Genomic DNA, 25,433 nt, shown 5'->3' on the forward strand with positions numbered 1-25,433 from the left:
GCAGCTCGTACTCGCCGGCAAATATTTTGCGCAAAGCATTTTGGAACTCAATCACGGTGTGAGCATTTATTCGAAGTGTCGCCGGTCTCAAGTGTTATCTTGTGTGATCTTTTGTTTTTGAAGAATTTTATTCGATCCTCAGACCGTTTCTTTCTCGTGTGAGAAGCGCGCGCTTTTCGAAACGCAAACACGATTACGAGGTATATGTACGACGTGAATGCCATAAAATCGAGTCAAGGACGTCCCCGTTTGTCGTTTCGGACTTTTACGATTTTGCGCGGAAACGACGGACGACGACGAGGTAGTAAACTGCCGATCTTTCAGTGTGAATTTAATCAATGGGACACTAATAAAAGGCTGAGGTAAAATCGTGATTGTGAAGGAGGAATTAAATTGATCATCAAAAGAAACTCGGTAAATTTTTGTTACCTTGAAATTTGTGGTGCCACTTAAAAATTGCAAGTGAAAAATCTTGAAGTGAAAGCATACGAGAGCCGTTGCCACGCCTCTTCAAAAAGAAAAACAAACAATTTCCCAGTGAATTTTATCCGAATGAGATCGGAATTGCACGCACGACAATAGAAACTCATTGAAGTATAAACGCCGAGTTTGCGACAACCTTGGCAACGTTGAACAATTGCACGAATAGATTCAGACAGTAGACGCTTGTCATTTCCTAGAACGTAAGGATTTCTTCGAGACTTTTCCTCGCTTAGCCTCGCACCTTGTCCTTCCATAATCATCGGAGTATAACCGGCGCCAATTACTTCCAAGCGTATTTACGCGTGTTGTAACAAAGTGTTGTTGAAATATGTTCCTTGAAGTGACTAAAGTTTTTTTTATTAGCACTAAAATAAACATTTCTCAAAATAATACTCAGTGATACCAAAATTAGTAGAAAACTCGTTTCCAAGTTTGTTTAAGATATAAAATCATACATTTTAAGAAATTTAATTTCTTCTACACACATACACACACAAATCCAATTGTTTTTTTGCTCCAACATATATCTCTAAGAGGTAAAACCATTATATAGCATATCTGGAATTGCTCTATCACACAATTCTTCGTCATATCCCGTTGTTGCGAAACGTCATATTAGAAAAGGAGACGAGATTCACGTTTTAATATTATTCGCTTCATCGGATAACAACTCTCGAAACAACGTCTCAAGAAGTGCTTGCTTATCTGGTAACCGCGACCTTGTGCCGAAACGCAGGTGAAACGCGTTTGTTGGGAATCAATACTCACTGCACGCACAAACGAGAGACAGAGGGAGAGAGAGAGAGAGAGAGTGCGAGCGAGCGATCAACCGAGGAAAATGCGCTTCTCCTTGTCGACGTGGCCGCATCGTCTATCCTGATGACGAAAGTGTCATCGATCGACCCAATTGCAGTTGTCTTTTCACGAGAAGTGTCGCGACGTCGGGAACGATATCGAGAGAGCAAAGATACAAATAGCCGTATACGATACGGATGACGGCGTTCGGACAGAAACGCACGGAATTGAAGAACGTAACCTTCTCGAAGACGAAACGCGAGGAGCGAGACATGGCTGATACGGGTTTTGTTATCTAACTGCCGGTGCTGATTGGCAAGCGTCTTTAAGAGCGTCGTCACTCTGACTTCTAAGTAACCGACGTTAGGAAGCGTCGTTTCGAATTGGAATAACAGCACACTGTCTGTTTATTACTTGCGTCACAAAGAAAAATTCCGATGGAAACAAATTTTTATTGATTGATTTTTGACGATTGAACATTTAAAGAACATTTTAAGATTCTTGAATTCTCTCCACGTTTGTTGACAGTGATTGTGTAATGACCACACTGGTGACTAATGTCTGTTATTTCACTGGTCAAAGATCATTAGAACTTCAGAACAGAATATCATCTTGTATTTTCGAAAAAATTTTAATGCCGTAATTGTTTACATATCGTACAGATTGTTACGTACAATCGGACAATTATAGAAAGTGTAGAATTATCTGTACCACAATTTGAAAGAATTGCGGACTACGTTGAATACAAGTTCCTTCTTCGTACGAGAAAACGAAATTCGCTGCATCGATCAGTGTTTAATTTAGTAGTTAATTCGAAGAAACCGCAATATGGGCTATTTTGTCGTTACTTAGCTTTAGTGTTCGCTCGGTCACAAATCGTACGTCACGCGCATCCTTTTGGGACATATCGACGACTTGAAAAGAAAGATCGACATCGAAAGCGAACAGCTTCACAAACACGTGTCAACTACTACTAACAGTCGCCGCTGCATCATGCCGGTATTTAACATCATCGCGCGGAGGTGCAAGGTGAGTGAAATGAGAATTAGAGAGAAATTATTGGCTTGGTTCCTGCGCGCTAATCTTAGGGGGATATATAATCAAATATTATTTCTTCTTACTATATTACGCGGTTCTCATCACACTTGACGTCGATAAACTTCATTTTTGGGTCACAGTCAACGTAATCGGCGAACAAAAACGAATAAGGCGACACTTGCTGAAAACATTTGCTTTGGACGGTCTTTTATCTTATTATTGGTCTGTTTATTTTTGTGTCAAGGCTGAAAAAAAAATGTCACATAAGTTGGAGTGATATAATATTGAATATTTAGATAACCTTATGAAATATTTTATATTTGCGTTTTTTATAACGCGTTTAATGTGGCCGTTTACTTTATTTTTATCACACACAGTTTGAAAGTCGCATATTTCCGGAATTAAATGCGACGTGTGTCCATTAATAGTCTAAATCTCGCGTTGAAAAAAAAAAAAACCACATTTTACCGTAGCGAATCGTGACGACGACGGCGCTTTGACCATCATTACCATGCAACGAGCACAGAGTTAACAGGTTGTTTCGCACGATAATCGCGTTGCGTTATCCGCGTTTCATTTGAGAACTACGTAGAAATTTTTCTTTTCATACGATCTCGATTTTGTGCTTTCGCATATTTAATGATAAGATACAACGCGTCACGTATGATAAACGTGTCTCGTTTTAGCGCCAAGGTTGCTGTCACTGATGTCACAGATCTTTTCGCCCGTCACATTAATTACGATTTCATTTAACGCCCTATTGTATAAAGATATTTATAGATCACTTAATGTGCGAGAAATAAGTCAACCCGAATATTTTGTCAGCTACTAAAAAAGATGATGTACTGACAGTTTTTTTTTAGTTTGTAGAATTGTCACACAAGTCGATGTACTAGATAATAATATTATAAATGTGCAAATTAATTTAAATTATTTTTTTAATCCATATTGCAATATATGTATATATATGTAGTTTGCAAATAATGTAATTTTTTTAAGCTCAGACTTTATACACGTTTTGTATGTTACTTACTATATTTTTTACATATAAATAATTTTGCGTGGTGCAAAAATTTTCCGATTAATTTGTGAAACATTCGCGTGGAAAAATCTTATAACGTTCGTAATTCAAACAGTAACGCTTCTCGTATTCTTCAAGTAATTATCAATAATCTGTTTGCAGTATAATCGGTTGACATGCAATCTGTAGATTAATCAGTTTATCAAAAGCACACTCGTGTTTTAATGTGCTAATCTACGTCACGTGCGTGATCCATCGCTTTCTAAGTATTGTCACGTATACTGATAATCTCTATCACAATCGAAGACTTTTTTTTTGTGAAATTGTACGTTTCGACACGCATATATTGAGTTAAAAATCGATAATTTATAAGTTAATAACATTAAGATCGCGATAATTTTTATAAATTAAAACATACTTCGGAAAAAAGCACTTTTGCGAACGATTCCGTTATTATAAATAATATAAAATTTGTTGTATTCTAACTGACAACTGACACATATCTTTCAATAAAAATGCGCAACAATCCGTTGTGCAATAAACATCGATATTATTGTTTTTGTTGTGACATATTATTGATCATTATCTCGCGATTAGGAAACAATGCGTGTATCGTTATCTCGTGCGTAATTATCTCGAGTATTTCCGTTTGAGAATAATCGTGCGCGTACTCACGGGTTAATAACCTTCATCCGGTGCGTGTCTCGGTGGAAATTCGGTGAATCGCGAATTGAATCGGATCCCGGACGATTTTACGGAAAGAGGAAACGCGTACATCGGAAACGCGTCAGAGCGACAGAGAAAAAGGATTGTTCCCTTTTGGATGTACCGGATGTCTGGTCGCGCCAATAGTGCGTTCACGTAATCCGCATCCGATGAACACTGTAACGATACGCTACCGTCGGGGATAATAGCTACATGCACGCGAAATCCTCGAAGCAGGCTCCGAACTGACAACGTCGGAGACGACGTTACGCACACATGCGCTCGGGTCCACGAAGAAGACACACGGTGTTACGTGTCCTCAAATAAAAGCGACAGCGGGATACTCATGTTACGTAACAACGCGCGGTAATCACGATAATTAGGTTGACGCGAGATAAAAAAAAAGGATATATCTGGATGTGAAGATGTGCATTAGTGCGGAATAACGCGATATGATAAGAAATATGCTCGCATAATACTTGATGATAATACTATAAGAAAACAGATACACAGATATCTTTCTAGATCATATAAAATCGATTATATTTAGATAAAAGTAGCAAGTTAAGATGTTTTCGATCATTTTTGTACATAGTTATCTACTACCTGTGTTTGTCTTCTATCTAGATAGAAGTAAAATTTAAGTAAATAACATTGATAATACAAAGTGTTACGCGTTATTTATAATTTTAAAAGGAAATTGTAGCTTAATCAATTTCGTCTATGTACTTTGACTGTGTGTTTAATTACAAGTTATTTAAACACACGAGATAAAATAAAACGCAAATAGATAAAAACTTTAAATTTAGTGAATTAAAAAATTGAAGATAATTTTTTTTCACCTACGTTACGTCGTAATGCACAAATGATATAAGATTGATAGGTACACGTCTCGGTTCCGATAAAGTCGTAACGTACAAATGCGAGAAGATGTTACGATTCGAGTTTACTTTTGCCGGAGGACGAATATCAAATGTCAAATTATGCGTAATTTCGTTCATTGTGCGCAACAGTTGTGTGCTGCGTGTTTGCACACGCGATACACGGAGAAACAACTGCCTCGCAGTGGGATATCACCGGTGTCTTTTTTTTCTCTCCGAGAATAATTCTTTAGGATAGTAATAAAAACGTGGCCTAGAAAGAAATGAGGCTTCTTTAATACTTTGCGAATTCAGTTGTATTCTCCTCGCCAACTTCAGGTTACGCGATCGCGTTTTGCATGAACGCGCTATGGCCAGTTTATTACACTCTTAATATTTACTGCATTTTTAGATGCAGCTTTATTACTGTTTTAGTTTACTCATAATAAACTACATGCTTTTATTACGAATTTTTCACTTAATTTCTGAGTTATAATAAATTTATGTGAAACACATAAAAAAAATATGCGCATCGATATAAATTATTTACATTATTATAATAATATAATTATATTAATTTATATTTTGATATTTTGCAAAATTTTAAGTTTTTCAACATATACATACATGTATATATATATATGTTGTAAAACTAAACATATACATATATATATATATCGCAGATGAAAATATTCGAATAACAATACGTATACAGAATGCCAAGCATCGTAAAGTGGCAAAATACTTGCAACGGCGATGTCATAATATCGTGGGGAGTAGAGATACGGCGGAGATTAATCAAAACAGTGGATTCCTGAAAGTGCGAACAGTAATGGTCTCGTTGCGCGAAGAAGCGCAGATAACCGCAGATAATGTTTCTACCGACATTTATACCGACAATCTTGTGCTGATCTGTCGTCTGTCTGCGCGCACTTACCTGAATCCACGTGATACGCGATTGATATTTGAAATTAACGCATTATGCTGGATGAAGGAGAAGCAGAGTTTTGACGATGACGGATTATGGAAATTACGTGAAATCGATTCGTAGCGACGACGTAATATTACGCCGGACATACTGAAATGTATCGCACTAACATATTGTGCTCGCCTCCAAGATTGATGACTAGCAAATTTCGACGCATTTCTCACGTTGCACCTTTCATCATTCGAACTGTCATATCACAATGAAATGTTGAAATCAAATAATCTCTTATTCTTTTTATCGTGTATTATAGTTTTTTTTAAATTTTCCATATTATACGAAAAATTGATTTTTATTCTAAAAAACAATTTCTAGAAAAGAAAATTAATTTAATTAAATTAAGTATGTTTTTACGGTGAAAAATTGTAAAGATCTGTGTAAATATTCTTATCGAGAATTATTTCGTTGTATTTTTCTGAAATTTCTACATTTATATATATATATATATTAATATATTAAAATTCCAGTTGCGTGTCTCGAGCATTTTCGCGGGAGACGCATTGCGGAGCAATTTTGCAAGATAAATCAGAATGTGTGCGTGTGTGTATGTGTGTGCCAGTTGAGTCGGTGGCTGGCGCGTATCCATCTTGAGACGGTGTAGATAACCAGTAATGTCCCTAATTTCCAGTGTTAACCTTGCTGATACGCCGCCCATCTCCATGGCAGCGCGGCGACGGCTACGTAACGACGTCTACCTTATTTAACCGTCCGCCAGAGAGTTTCGTTATGTAAAATTATGCCGAGATAAAACCGGGAACAACTTTTGTATTCGCGCACAAATGCATCGGTTATTCGCGCGTTATATATGTCTTTATATATCTCGAAATCGCATCAAACACCGGAAACAGACAGGGACTTTTACGAGTACAGTTTATAGGAGGAAGAAGTGTATTTTATGAGCTTCAAGAAATATTGTAGATCTACATAGTTCTGTTGCGAGAGTCTTTTACTTCGATAAAAGACAGCATTTATGCATCCTCGTTTTTGGATATTCCACCATTACCGTATTTTCTGTATTAAAAAATATGATATTAGAGACAGAGCAGTCCGGCCATTATTATAATTCCGACTTGCATTAAAAAAATATCCTGACATCTTGAAGAAATAACAGCGATGGAATTTTAAAGTTAAAAAAAAAACAAAAACATTTTTACAGTCTTCTTTACTAATGATGGTAACATTTGTGTCATTGTAAAAAAAAAATAGAATTTTATCGCGGGAAGAGTATGTGGTTTGTTTAATAAATGCGAAGTGCACTCTGAAGGACATCACATATGATTTTACATTTGCCTTGAAAAGGATTGTTTACCCAGACAACTCTGCATTTCACTGAAATGCGCGAAATCGAGATATCGCGTGCCGCTAATGCCGAGAAGTATTTCAGAACTTCTCCTCCCCCCTCCCCCCTAAACACGTTCGGACGCTGTAGCGGAGAGAAGAAATGCATTTCACGGAGATGTAATTATAGTGACTGCCGGCCTTGCCAGCGCAGCTGCCAATTCGTCGTGGGCGTCGATATTGTATATTGTTCATTGCCAACGTGACTCGTCGTTTATTACTTAATGTTACACACCAATGAGCGCTGATTACAATTTGTCGAGTGAAATTTTTGTTGCGAATTAAACATATTGTCATTAAGCGTTTAGCTTACGTACTTTGACTTGATTTATGTTCTTCTTGCGATTAATTTAATAGCAGATTTTGAATGCGAGGATGTGTAAAAGTTGATGTAATGTTTCGCGAAATGACAAAATAGAAAACATTGCGAACATGATAAAATATTATTAGATTGTGTCTCTTAAAATATTATTCTTTAGATTTGCATTTTAATTGTGATTTTTATTAATGAGTTGCTGTTAATAAATTAACATCAAACCATTAATTATTTACATGCAAATTTTTTTTACCGGGGTGTCAAAAGTCACTTTCTGCCGTTAATTTTTTTCGATCTACGCAATGGTCCATAATCCGTCACAAAACGCAAATGCTAAAAACTCGCGTGCGCGTAATTTGATGAACGTACGTGCATTTCCTGTGTTTATCTAGCGGCTCGAGATAATATCGAGCTTGAGATGTACAGCCGGAAAAGAGTGCGTAATAGTTAAACGAAATACGCGTACCGGAACACATCGCGGGGTGATAAATATTCAGTTTTCCGATCGTATTGGTTACGTGTATTTCCGTACGCGCAAATCTCTCACAGCCGTTCCCTCGGCTTGTCGTGAAGAACAATGCTGTCATTATCTAGATCTCATCATCGGGTATTTAGGCGTGTAATCGAGTGCAGAGGAAACATCACAGATAAATTTATTGTATCAATCTTTCGTTTCGATCTTGATTTTTCGAAATTGTTACATGTGCGAGTTTTTTAATTCAATATATTTGCCGAACAATTAAACATTGTGACGTATCTAGAGATCACTTTTTTCTTTCAGTTTAGTTTATGAAATTGTTACAAATTTAAAAAACAGCCGCATATTTTTTGCGCGGAAAGATAATTTCCGAATTGTTTTTGTGCTCTTTGTGAATTTTTAATCTTGTATAATCTCTGTGTGAATGGAGAGTGTGTAAGTTATTGATCAATCGATCGATCATTGATACTTGTGTGAAGAAGTAGGCGTCAACGTGGAGAGATAGCGTTTCGTAATAATGACGGTGCATCACGTACGTGACGTACGTAAGTGATACTAATGAGCGCATTACTATGTCGCGTTGGATGGCGCTAACACGTGGTGAGAAAATTATTTAATTACATATACGCACGTTGACAAGCTGTTGCCAAGAACGCAGTGAAAATGATTACATTATTCAGATTGAATTATCATTATCGGGACGGACGTTAATGTGTAACATGATTTTAGAAACATGTATTACACACAATTATGAAATCTTTTTCACGATCCAAAGTAGTTGCACTCAACACGTATTGTACACGTCATATACATCATCGTGTGTTTAACATCGTGTATTTTAACTAAGAGTGACAAGAGTTTTTATTAATATATTACATTTTATTATAAAATATGTATTTTATTTAAATATATGCTACAACACACTGGAAGTACGCAAATTTATCAAATAAATTTTCTGATAAAGTGTTAGAAGTTGTTCTCGCGTTCGTGTGTTGGTAAATTCAAAAGCAATTATGAAAACAGTAAGCACGAAGCAGCAACTACTTGCGGATTGTGCAAAGTAAACGATTCTTCGGTGTCTCCAAAACAATTTTGATATTATATTTATTTTTAGTTAAATCGTTGAAAGTTGAATAAAATAACAAAAAGGCGTTACGAGTAATGTACTAGATCTTCAGTATATGTACTGAATATGTACTGAAGACCTCGTAACGCTTTTTTGTTATTTTATCCAATTTTGATATTTTTTAAATAATTAATAAAGAATGAATCATTTTCGGGCTCTGAAGTTTTTAAAATTGTGAAATATACATCCGGTCATAAGAGCCGTTCGCAGGATGTTGTGCGGAAAATATGCAAATCTAGCATCCCCTATAATTACAAGAATTGAAATTTCAATTAAAAAAACTCATGTGTAAAAATTTACATGTGAACATGTATATATATATACGCATATTTTCCGCACAACATTCTGCGAACGGCTCTTATGATCTTATATTTTTTTAGTCGTAAAATAATCAAGAGATGTGGTTTGGAAGTCGTTTTAAAAAAAAACTCTGCTGCTAATTTAATTGCAGTTCGCGTGCGTAAACATATGTTCTCAACGCAATGCGATAAACAGCATTGAACATGTTTTTCCATCGGATATGTTGTGTTATAATGCGGCAGGTGTCGCGCTATTACCTAACGCGCGAGTTTATAATTCTTCACTTTACACGTGCGGCTGCATCACGCCCGTGTATGTGACATATTGATACGAATTTTTCTGGAATAAACTGTTAATGCGAGATTTTTATTGAATACAAGCGCCTTGACGAACCGTAAACTCGTTTCTCTGAGACGCGGAGGGATATGAATAATAGTTACCGTATACGCACGTGACGCGTGTACAAATTTGCATAGCACGTATGTGACACACAACGTGCATATAAAAAGTGTTCTCATTTACATAGATGGGAGGATACACGTTTTATAAAATGCATGAGGCAAGGAAAAATGGGCGTTTTTCGTTTTTCTGCTTGAATTCATTTATTGACGATAAGAAGAAAAGTACGCTCGATCAAACGTCTGCGATAAGCATGAGTACGTTAAATCATGATTTATGCATTTTATCGTGTGTTTCACTCGCCATAAAACATATTTATTTTCCTGTTGTTTTTAACCTTTGAAAGCTATCGTTACACAAAATCACGTTAATGTTATCGTGAGTAAAACTTCACTCCAGTATATGTTTTTTTTTTTATTTTAGAAATAAAAAATGTCGTGACAAAAAAGTCTGATCGTGTGAATGATTTCCATAAAATTGGTGTTGCTGCGGTGGTTACGGTTTTTCGTCATGATGATAGCCTTTAAGGTTAAATACGGCGCATATTATATTTGGTTATATTCGCGAGTACAATTTTTTGAATGTAAAATTGTCGCAGAAATCAAATCATCAATATTAAACTTTTTCTTTTTTTTTCAAAATCAGATTAATGTAACGACAGATGTACTTAAACCAAAAACAAGGATAACAAAACAAGGATGGACTCAATTTTGCAATTTCGTGTCGTGTGTTGTACACGATCGGACGTCTTATGCGCGAGCGGAATTAATTAAAGCCATTCTAACATTATCTCGCGCATGCTTGCGGTACTTAATTGTATGCAATTATAATCTTTGTCGTTATGTAATCGCAGACGCAATTGCTTGCTGTCGTTGCAATTTGCTTCGCTCGCTGCTGAATGATTCGTTGATAATATTAGTCCGCGGGCGTGGTTGTGTGTAGAGGATAGTATATATTACTTGCGATCGATATCCTGTCGATTAAGTTTACTATCAAAACAAGCATTTGAATAATTAATATGTAGCTTCTCTGCGACACCGATAGGACACGGCGAAAAAGATAGATATGCAACAAGCGAAGACGCGCAAACAGCTCGACACACTTGTTAGCCGTAATATGGACGTTAGAAAAATATTCTTCACAGAGAAAAAAAACATTTTAAAGACAATAAAATTGCTTTATACCATATGTTTTTTCAGCAATTTTATTATAAGTACGCTGTGAAGTTAAATGTCAAATCGTAAGCGTTTATACGTATACGTCACGGACGTATTGCAGAAGCAATTCGCTTTGATCATGTATCGTATACATTATAGTCCCTTCACCGATCACACCTCCCTTTCGACGCGCATCAGTTTCATTGACCACAGTAACGATCAATGTTGTCTCTGTCATCTATCTACTCGCATCTCATCTTCTTCGCACCGCCGTCATTCATCCTTGCCATATCGTAGATCGAAATAGCTTCTTTCCTCGCTATACAGGGTGTCTCGTTGTTATTCTTTTAACTGACTGTCTGAATATTGTCAAAGAGAGTGATGTGTTTGGCTAAATATAATTTTAAATTTTCTGTCTTTATCGAGATTTTGTTATTTGAAATTAAATTCTTGTCAAGACGATGTCTTCGTCAGAATCTAGTTAATTTTCAATATTTTTTTTAAAAGCTTACTCCGACCGTAAATTTTGTTTTTCCGAGAATGAAATGCCGTGAAAAATACTAGCGTTAGTTTGGACGCTGTAATACGTGTCGCATATAGAAAAGATACGCGACTTCCAGAATACCCTGTATATACTTGCTGGTACATCTGAGCCATTATACAATTATCGTGTTTCTCGCTCGCAGCCACGGCACATGGCTTTTGTCGGCTCACTCGCGTCAAAGCAGGCTTGTCGGACAGAGAGGTAACTCGATTTATCTCCCGTTGGTTGACGGCTACAGTCGGCGTCGAAACGTTGTTCTGCAGGCGAGTACAGAGCTCGCTTATTATTGTTTACGTAATGTTTACGTAACGCTATATATACGTACACCACGCTACACCAGCAGTCGTGATACACTTGCATCGGTGCATATCATCGTGATGCATTAGCTTCACTCGTATTTTTTTTCAGAAATGCGACCAGTCGCGGTCTTAAAATCTTACGCGATTATAAAAACGATTCATCTGAATAGTTGCCTTTCTAAGCTAAAGAGTCGTTGTTGCTATAAATTTAGAGAATATTATAAAATAAACAAATAGAAATAAAAATAAAAGTTTTATTACAAGCAATCAGATTTTTATTTTAAAAAATGCTTCGAAATTTCGCTTTTCTAAGCTAAAGAATCGTGTTGCTACAAATTTAGAAAATATTATAAAATAAACAAATAAAACTTTTATTACAGGCAATTAGGGTTTTATTAAAATTGTATATCGCAAGTTTAAAAAAACGAACTATTGTCGCATATTCAAATGTTTTCTTTAACATTTAATAATGTAAAAAAGTAAACGATTACAAACTGTTTTTAATTTACTTAATTAAAAAAAAAACCCTGCGCGTTGCATATAATTAGTAACGGTCGCCGAGGAAACGTGTTCGATCTTTTTTTGCAAACAAAAAGTAGCACACAACACTTAATTCTTGTTCGTTTTTATGAAGTGGGTGGGTCTAGCGTTTTTTGTTTGTCGCGCAAATCAGTACAAGACTCTGCTTAATCGCTTACGCTCAATTTACAGCAAAATACATTACGCAGATAATGCCGCGTGAAAAAAAAATAATGCAACCATTGTTTTTACTGGATCGGTCAGGATTTATCGTTATGATTCACATTCCGTTTCGTTACCGACCGAATAATATTTGGCACTTAAATCCGTATCACGTTTCGCGACAGACGCAATTACTTATCGGCGTTTCCATGACGGAATATTATTCCGTGCGGAATGAAACGAACCTTGGAAAGAAGCGGACGAATAAATGTCTGAGACGAAAAGCAATAGAGAAAAGGAAAGAGAGAAAGAAAGAAAACTGAGTTCTCTCGATTTCGCGACGGTGGCGACCAACGCCGATACGTGAATCATTTTATCGAGAGCAGCCCGTGAATAATATTACGGTCGATATATCGCGCCGAAGACAACGAGTCTTTAAGGTTTGAAAGGGTGATTTAGGAAACAGAGCCATGATCGCGCTCCCAAGAATTATTAACGACGCGCACGCTGTTCGTTCTGAGTTTCCCTCCTTTCGAATTCCTTCCTTCTTCGGCATCGTCTTACCTTACCCTTCGAGAAGAATGATCATTTGCGTCGATCCTAAGATTCCTTGTCTCGGAGAAAAAATTGCATTAACCAGTGAGCTGGTAATGTGTCGCACGATGGTGACGACAAAGTTTGCTTTATTACCGAAGGCTCGTAAAAAAGCATGCCGTTTCTATATATGTAGATTACATAATGTTTCTATTTTTCCGTTCACATTAGTCATTTGGGGATTTTTAAAAGATATAACGCTAAATAAAGATAATAAATTATGTCAATGCGCTGATTATGTCGGTGATAATTGCTCTTTTATTTTATTAACAATAATAAATGTAATAAATGTAATAAATATAATTGTTTAAAAAATAAAGCTAGAAAAGATTTTTTAAATGTACAATCACCAATAAAAGATTGGAAAAAGTTCTGAAAATATCGGACCTATAAGGTTAAGGAAAAAACCTTTTTTTTTTTATCTCTCCAACTACTTTTTATCTTTCTACAATATAAGCAACTTGAAATAATATATTTCACAAAGCCGAGACAAATGTCTGGCCGTATATTGCGGCTCTTTTTAGTTTCTATAAGATTAAATAAATGATGACAATAAAAATGACAAATTGTGCAAATTAAGAAAACATGATCGATCGCAGACTTACACAAGTAGATAAAAAATATATTACGAATTCAATTATGAAATTCCATTACACGCAATTAATGCAAGTTTCATTATTTATTTTCGCGATGTAGTGATTGATAAGCCTGTTTGTTTGGTTTTTTTTATAAACGATAAAAATCGTGCCATTATATATAAGAGCCAAACTTTTTATTTTATTGCGTTATTTGGTCAAGTTAATATTTTAATGACGTTGTGCATTTTTTTTCGTGATTGCAGGCTGAGGATCTCCTGGACGACATTTTGTCGTTCGAAGCTGGTTCCTTGGGGGATGGATTGAAAGACGGTCAAGCCGGAAGTCTTACAAATATACAAGATCTTCAGATTAAGCCGGAACCTCTTTTGCTCACTGAGGCGGAGATTCATGCGCTCGCTAAAGATCGGCAAAAAAAGGATAATCACAACATGAGTAAGTTAATTACCGTTTCTTTCTGATTAGGTTTGAAAAAATTCTTCTTCCGTTTTTCTGAAACATTAAAATTTCCACATTATTTCAAAATGTTGTGTGTATTATTTTTTAAATATTCAGTTCATGCTAAAAATTGGTCGTACACAGACATTAAAATGTGCAATAACATAATTTATATTGTTATAAAATACAAACGTATACATTTTGATCCGTAGATTAGGGATGTTTTGCGTATTTTAAAATTTTATTCTGAAATTTTTATATTTCGAGCACGTGTATATTCCGCAATAAAGTTGACGTTTTAATCTTGCCTCTTCATACAGCTTTGAATTTTCGATCAGCAGACCGTAAGCAAATGCTTGTTTACCCGTGTAGAAATAATTGATAAGCACCACCGTGCAATTTACACTTCAATGGTAGCAATCGGTTGTACCACGACGTTGTCATTTGTTCACTACATTACACTTATGTCAATATCGTATATAGACAACGTAAGTGTGGACTATTTAAATGACAATAGAAAAGTGTCCTGCCGCTTGTTCTCACATTGGCTGTCTATTATTACCTCGAATGTACCTCAATTAAACTCGTTTATCTCTTATCTGATAACGCGAACAACACCGGCCGGAATAAAACTTTTTGTATTTTTTTTTTCACGGTACGTTGCGTAAATTCTTCTGTACACGTTTGAAGAGAACAAACTGTTTTTTTAAATATTTTATATAGATACATATCGCTAACTATATATTTTAATTAAATAATTAAAACAAAGAAATATACGTAAAATATTATTTAAAAAAACTGCAGATTTTTACAAATAAAATTTTTTATTACAGTTATATTGTGGAACATAATTTGTTAAAACTACAAATACATGGAAATATTAAATCTAATATGGAATTTAAAAACACAAAATTATTTTGCAAAATCCATTACGTAACACTTTTTAAGTGTGAATAAGTGTTAAATGCCGAAAATTACTATAAATGTCATTGTGAGAAATTCTCATTAAGGTAACAAAGTGGATTAACTTCTCGGTACATGTTGCGAGCAAATAAACAATTTTTTGCAATATTCGAGTAATACCACACTTTTACCGGGCGTCGAGGTCTATTTTACGATGCAATACGCGTTTACACGCCGAATCATGCAATTGTATTCGCACGAATCGCGGCGAATCCCGTGAATTTGGCCGAGTAATCACTGAGTTTCAGTTATCTCGCCTGGTTTTCCAGGCCAAAGTGCAATAATTTTAACGTACGCGCGACTATTTTCCGATTTGCTCGCAAAAATGTGTACATACGGGAATATTGTCACTTTATTATTGTACATGATTTGATTTTAATGTTTTCTAATTTGTAAACGTGTAATTTTGGAAATAACAAATTATAAGCTTATACTGCAATTAATACAATTTTCTTTCGCTCTGTTTACGAAAAATATTTTAACGATGTTACGGTCAATTAGCATTTGTTTATTTTAAATTAGAGAATTAGCATTTGTTAATTAGCATTTTTACATTTTCGATTAGAGAACTTGATTTTTTTCACTTTATCGAAGTTGGATAAGAAAGTTTGTGTATAAAGGAGAATAAAAAATAATACGCAAAGAGAAATATATAATTTAATATTATCTTAAATATAACAATTAACAATAGCGTAATATGAATAAAATAATGGTTTTTTATAATTTTTTTGTTTTTTATTAAAGTTACAACATATATTTCAATTCATTTTTTTCTTTCTCTAAACGCAATCCCCACTATTTCTTTCACAAGTCTGTCTCGACGATATCTCTTGCGATTAGGACGTCGCTAAAATTGCAAAAAATGACACGACACTCGTAAGCGAAACAAGCGGAAATCAGAGCCGGTAGCGAAAGCTGCATTGGGAGAAACTGGAACATTCAATTTTCCGAAAACAATCGTAGATGTAATGAAAGGCGAGTTGCGGCTGAGAGTGAGAGTGAGAGAGAACAGGACAAAGAAAGCGGATCGAGTTTGTGAAAGAAAATAGCGAAATAACGGTCGCAGGGAGTATATGTGTGAACACGGGAAATAAAATGGAAACATTGCAACAGGATAGTCGCGTTACACTAATTCGCGTTTTTTTTTTTTTTTTTATCTCGCTATTATTGACTACTATTGTACGTTTTTGCTCGGTGCATTATCGATTGCACGGTATACCTACCTGTCTACAACTACACGGGCAAGAAACAAAAGAAGTACTTATCGGCGAGACTGTGAAACTCGCTATTTTGTATGCGAACGATATTCATGCAACATAAGTCGATTCGTGAACGCATCTTTCTTAAGTCTAATTAATTATTAAGTACGTGTTATGTTCGCTTAATTATTTCCTACGTACGTTAGAGTTAACGTATTTTCTTCGCTTGTTTTCACTTACAAGAAACGTGATCAGGCGATTTTTTGTTTCGCGTTGTTTTTATTTTTGTACAATTTAATTTCCAAATTTTTTTTAAAATTATACATAAAAACTGTGACACAAGTATAAAATAAAAATAAAGAAATAAAAGTAAATAAAAAATAATGAAAGTTTTTTTATATGAAGAAATCAATTTTAAATATTCGCGCGAAATATTTTTTCTATAAAATTGATATATTACTTGTGGAAAGCAGGATGTAGAAAATTATTCGAACATTTCTCTCGTATTGCAAAGGCATCTCGCCAGAGGTGAAGCATAATTTCGCATTTCTTTTGTAAGGGAAATTTAGACTGATGAGACGCTTTTTCCCTAATCATCGCTTGTATCTTGAATAATTTTTTTTCACTAGAAACTAGAGGTTTGCTGATTGATGAGACTCGTTGTCATCGATTAGAAAAGCGTGTCTTCCTTGATTCCAAGCGAGAAGCATAGGTTTGCGTATCTTCTCAACATAATCGGGCAGCTTCGATCTTTGTCGTTTGTCCCCTCTCTCTCTCTTTCTCTCTCTCTCTCTCTCTCTCTACCTTCTCTTTCTCGACTTTCCAGCTTGCTTCACCCTCCTCTAAATTAACCATCGTAATCTAATCAGTAGGATCAGAGGAAGTTCCTTCTCATTCTACTCGTTGTGTTCATTGCTCTTTCTTCGCCGTTTCATCTCTCTGCTTCTCTTCGTTTCTATCTAACTTTTTCACTCTTAAAACGAATCGAATACAAGAAAGGAAGTTACAGCTTCCACAAAGTTTTCAAGGCTGCTCCTCTCTCTCTTTCTCTCTCTCTTTTCTTGCGTGTGCAACGTTTCCTGGATCGTATCTCGTCTTCTTTACGTTTTATGATGCTGTTTACAAATATTTGTTTCTGCATGAATCAGTAATTTGTAGAATTTGTGACTTGGCGTGGATGTGTGATGTACTTTGAACTGTTACGGAACTAAAAGCAAATCCAAGTCTTGTACGTATTTAGAACCGATTTTTCCTTGACTCGCTTTACATAGTTTCAACATAATTTCGTTTTTCGAAAACGTTAATTTAGGAAAAATAAGAAGAGATCCTTATCAAGTTTATCTCTACTGAGAAAACGATGCATTAATTGAACATTATTAAGAACGGAGGAATTAAGTCGCGTTATCGGATCCAGAATAAACATTGTTCGCGATAATATATATATATAATTTTTTCGCACTTCTTACTTTTTTATTTTCTTATCGCGCTGCAATTCTTATCGAGAATTTTTGTTCAAAGACGATTAATTTTGATGAAGATAAAAAAATATTGATATTTATTTATCGGCAGCACCGGATGACGAAATGTTCAAAGAAGAAAACCAAAAGAAAATTGATCGGCCCCGGGCTTCTCGTATCCACCTTTTAACGATATTAGTTTTGATATAATTCTTCGTTTTCTTCGCCCGCGACGGGGAAGTGCTGTTCCCCGTCCAAGATGTGCTTTAACAAATTTACTCTTCTGACAGCGAGTTATCACCGTCGTGATCGTGCTATCGATACTCTAGACGCCGATAGTCAAGCCAAACGGCTTGACTTCTCGCACCTTCGTTCGGGAGATACCTGGCCGGAATAATCGATCGGAAATGGGGTCACGTGCCAGCGATAGGGGCGATCCGGTTCGCAGTCTTTTCCGCTGAGGAGATACGAGATATATCCTCCGGAAAGCGCGATATGCTTTCCCGCCGAATAACTTTGATACGAGACGACGACGATACCTCTCGTGTATTCGGAGACGGGAATAATTTGACCCTCGACGATACGCGCGCGATTCAGGACAACGATACGATTTATCAGAATTGAGCGATTGACGGATATCGCGTTTGCTGGCATCTGATGGAAAATAATAGCGCGAACTCGGCGCGCGCTAGACTTTTGTAACAAAATAAATTCTTACGGAAACAATAACATTAGTAGACATTGACTTTTTGCAGTGCGATTTGTACAAAAGTAATTTTATTTATAATTTCCATAAACGTGTAAACATCAATGTGCAAGATGAAGTAGTCTACTCTTTCGACAAGTCGTTGCCCGTCATATGCACGTATGCCAATTCGGTCTTGGGATTAGAAGGCGAATTAACAAACGCGACGCGATCTATCTCTTGCATCTGTCGCGAGCGAATCATGATTGATGTGCACAATTTCCGTTTTCAGTCGAGCGACGGCGGCGTTTCAACATCAACGACAGGATCAAGGAGCTCGGAACCCTCCTGCCCAAGACCAATGACCCGTGAGTACGAATTTCTTTTCTTCGAATTGCTGTTTCTTCGTCTTCGTTTTCGTCGTCTTCTTCTTCTGCTACCTCCTTGTTTCACATCGCACGTTTGTCCTCCTCTCTCTTCTGCTCTCTTACCATCCCTTCTTTCGTAGTCCTCTTATTCTCCAGCTTTTTGCACATTCCCCACGGACCATTATTTCCTGTTCGTGACCCTTTACGACGAGTTAGTCCAGGTCAGGTGCTCGAGACGAGAGGCTTTCACCGGAAGTCCATTCTTCGCTCTTCCTTCCCCAACCCGTTCTCCCTTCCTTCCTCTCTCGCTGGCTCTCCGCGGCTGCTCGCTTTTCCTTCTTCCTCCCAGCCTTTGTTTCCTGTTCTTCCTACCATCAAAGCGTAACACTTCCTTAGTCCTAGAAGGACGTCGTTCTTCGACCCGATGAATGAAGGCAAATGGGAGGAAAAACTAACGTCACAAACCGGAAATATGGAGAGGAAGAGATTGAAAAGGATTTTGTTTATTCTTTATGTAGCTGCGTTTTTCCCTTTTGTTTTACTTACATATTCTTGCACGCGATAGTTTTCACCAATTTTTTATATTATATATTTACGTACATACAACATATATCTACTATTTTTCTTGTTTTAGTAAAAAATATATTTAAAACTATTTTTTTTTCACGTAATTCAATATCTGTTTAAATAATCTCATTATTAAACTAATCACACACAAAGCCGTTTCTCGTTTTACTCGTACTTATTTATTGAAAATCAATTGAATTTTATGCGCACATGTACACATGAGTGTGACAATTATGTTCTTTATTTAAATTTACATATCGGTCAGCCTTATATTAATCAAATAAATTATAATTTAATTTGATATTTGATTACTAATTACACTTTCTATTGTACGTAGTGTAAATCCTGAACAATTATTTCATTTTAAATGTAAATTTACAATAACAAGGTTTTTGAAAATGGTTTTCTTAATCAAAACTACATTAATATGTTTAGAAGATTGTGCAGATACAAAATAGTAATCAACATTTATTTTAAGATTATTTGCTTATTCTAAGCGAAAGTTTTGTTCGTAAAATATTTTGTTTTCTTTCAGCATGATAACGGGCATTACTTACTATTTGTTAATAAAATTTGTTAATAATTTTTTTGTTAATAAAATTTGTTAATAAAATTTATTAATAAAATTTTTATTTAAATTCTATATCATTATTTCCTAATTATTCTATATAATTACAGATATTAAAAAAATGGATTTAATTGATAAATTTCACACAAATTCAATATTATAAATTTATTTTAATAATCTCAAGATAAACAATGTTTTGGTATAAAAACGATATATTTTATATTATTTTGAGATAATATTTTCTCACTGCACCTATACGCGCTGTTCAAGGAAGAAATATATTTGGGTTTTCTACCTCCTTATATTTCTACGGAGAGCATCCGCATCGATGGCGTACACTTCCTGTCTGACCTGTTTCGGACATAATCCCTGACACGAATCTTTGGTTCCGAGACTTCTTCGATGTACGACGTACTAACGAGCGACCCTTTTGCATAGAATAGCTGCCCAAGTCCGTTGTTCATTTATCAATCCGACGACCGACCCATTTGTCTACGTCAACATCCGGCGAACTTAAAAACTACCTCTATCTGCTTTGGCGTTCTCTTTTCTGGCGCATGTTTCTCTGAATATCGATCTTCGACGAGAAAACCACGGAAAAATTCGAAGATTAGATTTCAGTTGTTGGTTTGCTCAATAATATTACAAAATACTTATGTATAAAATTGTTTATTATAAAATTAGTTACAAGTTTTTTAATACGTCAGAATCATTTGTCACTTATATATTTGTATATTTTTGATAATTCTGTAGATTAGGAGCCACCTCCGATTTCGATAATTTTTACATATGTTGTGAAGGTCATTGTCCCGAGTAATAATGTGAAGGTTTTAGGCCGCGGACGTTGTTTGTTAAAAAGTTACGAGGGGAAGAAGTTTCATGAATGAATTCTTATTTTTCGGTCCCACGTACATTTCGTTCGCGTTTGAAGCGCGTAGGCAGGGGGGCTGCACCCCCCTGCACCCCCCCAAAACCTAACTGAACCTAACCTAATCTAACCCTCCTCGGGGAAAAATAACGACTTCCGATTACATTCGCTTCTTGTGAAAACTGGGTACTTGATTTTCAAGGGGGGAGGGGCAAAGCCCCTTTTGGAAGTTAGGTTAGGTTAGGGTTTGTTTTATTTAATTATTTATTCATTTATATTTTCATTTATTGGATATGTAACAGACATTATTTCAAAAAAAGCGTCCAATCGTTTACATTTCCAACTGCAGAACACATATTCATACATAGGATGTCGAGAAATTGCATATTGTTCAGTAGACTTCTTCGCCTTGTAACTTTTTAACAAACAACGTCCGCGGTCTAAAACCTTCACATTATTACTCGGGACAATGACCTTCACAACATATGTAAAAATTATTGAAATCGGAGGTGGCTCCCCTAATCTGCAGAATTACCATATTTTTTATATATTTTGTATACATTTATATTAGGTTTTGTTTTTTATCAGATATTTTGGGTAATAGGCTTCTATGATGTGCGCTTTATTTTTGATATATTTTTATTTAGAGCATTTTTTTCTTCTTTTTGTGATGACTTTCGTCAGAGCTTTTGAGTTTTTACTGTCGCAATTCTTCATATTGTATTAACACAATGCGCGAACAATTAAAAAACGTGTCGTTTATAATAATAATTGATTTACAATATCGCAATTTATTACATTATCTACTACCGATGAAGGAGAAGCGTGCAACTCGATATGTATGTTCTTTATCTTACCGTCATATTACCGTTATATATTTTTCGTCACGTCACTGAGATAAATGTGATAACGAGAGCACGTCTGGGATTAATGTGTTCCACGTCTCGAATTTCTTCTGATATTTAGAGCTGGCGAGATGAAAAAGTTGAATTAATGCGGCTTTAACTCGCGATCATATTTGTCATCGATAATTTATACTCAGTTTCGATGTCTCGCTAAAATTTCACTTGAAACTTCGCAAATTCCATAATGCCGTTTCGATGCCGGTATACACATGCATTGTTCGCGCATTTGTTCATTATTTTGCGATGTTGTGCTATCACATATATGTTGGAACATGTCCTCGATTTGTAATAACTCTTATCTGTAATGACGCTTGCTTTATCGATAAGACAGTAATGTGCAATTGTTACCAATGCGATAACATTCGCGAATGAATAGAAAAATTGGAATGTCAATTGTATTGCACAACTTTCTTAAGGCGAGCACGTCTGTGTCGGTTTATATTTTTCGAGGGAATTTCACATGACAAACATGGCAAACACACACATATGAAGTAAATTAAAAAATATGTATTTACTTTTTTTTTTATAAAGATGAGTAAGCAATTTTAAGAATATATTTGAACGGTTGTTTTACTACTAAATTTTAAAATGTTGCTTTATCGCGGACATAAAAATGAAGAAATACAAAATACATTACATTGTTATATAAAAAATTAATTAAAGTGTTTTGTAAAATGTCTACAAAACAAATATTTGAACTTGCACAATTACACGAGGAACTGTGATTTTATCAGTTGAGACTACAGAAATTATTTGCGCCGATCGCAATTATATCCTACAAGAGCGGGGGGAAGGGGAGTAATGACACATTAGAAACTCTCATGAGCGTTTTGACAACCATCTTTCTTCGTTAGGGTTTTAGTTTTGGCTTAGGCCGAGAATATCAAGAGGAACGCGAGTAAACTCGGTGCGCGATAACACGTCACTGATAACGAAGTACAGTTTCGGTTCTAAAGACATCGACAAACACGACACAGATTTCTCTCTGCGTCTCTCGTCGATGTCTCCGTTCATCATGCTCAAGTTTCCGAATCGTTTCTGTAAAGATCCGTCTCTCCCGTTTCTCTCCTCATCCGTGTTCTCCTTATGTCACTGCTCATTAGCGCGAACGAAGGCGAAACCGTCAATGCCGTTCGTGCTCGGTTGTTTATTGTTTGCAATGCAAACTCGTTTCCGACGTGAGTACAAGTAGGAAAACCACCGCGCAATTCTCGAACTGAGGAGATCTGAAACACGTTTTGAAATGACGTTCCGTTTTCGACATAGAAACGCCGAATGTTTAACAATCGAAGCGTGAGTCTCTTGTCAATCACGCACGTAACAATAGTTGAATCTGTGATTATATAACGCGCGGTGTTAAACGGTTCTTCAGACATTCGTTTTACATTGCAGCAACTTATATTTTGCGGTGCTCGTGTTTAATATTCGACTGATAAAAATAGTTTATATTTAATATCAGTGAAAAAAAACATTGTCTATTACATCAGAGACATGTGTACTTAAAATTTAATCTTTCGCATACAGACTTCAAAAATGACAATACTGGTTATATTGGGTCCGTGAGACCCACGCGACTTTAAACGCAAATATCTCCGCGAAAAATCAATATTTTTCAATTGTTTTTTTTTTTTTAAGTTTTGGATAACAAAACAATTTTAAAAAATTTCTAGTATAATCTCGAAGCGAGCTTTGAAGTAAACTAATGTTTACTAGAGACACCGGTTTGAAATTTTTGAGTGGGTCTGGGAGACCCATGTTTACATGCCAAGAGTTAAAATAAAAAGTAAACATTTTTATATTTATCAACAAAATTATATCGAAAATATAAACATGTTGTGGGCAATTAAAACTTTTCGATTGTTGACAGACACTCAGTCACGGTTGTACATATGTTGAATCTAATTAAATATATTCGTCAGTGAAAGTTGGCGAAATACATGCGCGGCGCAGTTTCTCGCTGAAAGACGCGACGTGAGTGATGGAGTATTAATTCGCGAGAGTGAACTTGAAAACATATACGTATAATAGAATCCTTGTTACAAACCCTCATAATACCGTGTACATCGTGAACAACTTAGGACCGACCAAAAAACCACTTTCTCTCTTATATATGAACATGAAAAATTAATAAAGCGTATACTTTGTTAGGTTTAGCGGACTTTTGCGGCAAATGCAGTTTGCAAGCTCCTCCGGTTGACGTACACGAATCCGCACAAGCCGCAAATTCGCTCTCTAAGCAAAGTTGTTGTTGGGTACGTGAACACCGACAATGACGCTTCGCGTGGAAAAGAGATACAATGTTCCAGTGCCGCTGTTTGGTTTCCGAGTTTGCCTGGCAGGCGCAAAATCTCGCGAGTCATGCTTATATTCGTGATCGCGCTTATTCGCAACGCGCTTATTCGTGATCGCGCATGAATTTAATTACATAGTTTTGTCAAGCCAATGTAAATTATTAGCTGTGTCGCGCGAGAACATTTGCGCCGTTGCAAGAACGCGTTACTGTTTCTCGCCAAAACAATAAGTTATAAATACTTGTTACTTAGTGACGTTGTTCCACGTACTCATCTACTCGTCTTTCTCTCTGTTAAATAAATTTCAAAATATTTGTCTGCTCAAAGTTTTGATTTATTTTTATTTATGCAATTTCATTTTATTTTAATTTTAAAGATATACATATATATATATATATATATATATATATATATAATTTGTGCTTTCATTTGCACGTTTTCTATGAGACTTCGATCATAAGCGGTGACAGGCGAATTTAGAGATGCGACAGCTGCATGATGCGCTTTCGATCCTTCTTGGTATCCTGAACGGGAATAAGAGGGAGGATTATATTTTCTTAGATGAAAGAATGTGTGTATGAGAGAGAGAGAGAGAGAAAAAGAACATTCACGTAGGAGTCTACGAAGAATGAATGTGTCGTCTGGTCATGACGAATATCACCTCATAATAGGCTTTCCACTCGCCGCTGTTCTTTTCGTGGACGGTTGCAGCTCGCGATTTTTCGGGCGATAAATCGACAAAACGATTCTGTCATAAATCAACGGTCGCACGGCGCAGCGTGAGGCAAAGGAAAGAGCGTGAATAACGACAAAAATCCGTGAGTGTTGTTTGCGAATTTCGCGTGAGAATATTATTTTTGAATCGCAGAGGTAACTTATACATTATGTGTCTCTCTTTCTCTTTCGCGCGCGCGTCTTTGTAATTAAAAAGTTTAACTACGGTATCGCTATAAAATTTTGCTATCTCTCTTTGAAATATACATTTCTGTCACAAAAAAGCTTCACGAAGTAAAGAAATATCGATATCAGTGTGTGAAGAATGATGTGATTGATGTCGCACATTGTGTGAAAACAATCTAAGTTTTTCTTGATCGTTTCATTATTGTATTAGAACTGATTTATTGTAGATAAAAATTTGTAGATAATATATCTTATCAACTATATCTTATTGATGCGTACGATAGTTCTCGCAATCTTTTAATATTGGTTACATTGAGTGTAGAGAAAAAAAAAGTATTTTTTATCGTTCGTACAATATACAGGGTGTCCCAGAATGGCCGTACAATCTCTCGTAGGCAGGTAGAAGGAGTAAAACTGAGTCGAAAAGTCTTATACCATTTTGCTAGATTCGCAATAGTTACTGAGATTTTAATTAACAAAGATCCGCGAATAAGCATGCATCGGGCTGT

General features: G+C 35.8%; 1 protein-coding gene across 1 annotated transcript in view; it reads left to right on the forward strand.

Annotated features, from left to right (window-relative positions):
- Nucleotides 1-25,433, forward strand: part of LOC109860161 (microphthalmia-associated transcription factor) — a 58,359-nt gene that overhangs the window by 21,689 nt on the left and 11,237 nt on the right. The window contains exons 4-5 of the mRNA XM_020439061.1: nt 13,961-14,150; nt 18,750-18,825. Coding sequence (XP_020294650.1) covers nt 13,961-14,150; nt 18,750-18,825 — 266 coding nt within the window. The remainder of the gene's footprint in view (nt 1-13,960; nt 14,151-18,749; nt 18,826-25,433) is intronic.

The sequence above is a fragment of the Pseudomyrmex gracilis genome, unplaced genomic scaffold (assembly GCF_002006095.1).
Source record: "Pseudomyrmex gracilis isolate BER0280 unplaced genomic scaffold, ASM200609v1 scaffold_338, whole genome shotgun sequence".
NCBI lineage: Eukaryota > Metazoa > Arthropoda > Insecta > Hymenoptera > Formicidae > Pseudomyrmex > Pseudomyrmex gracilis.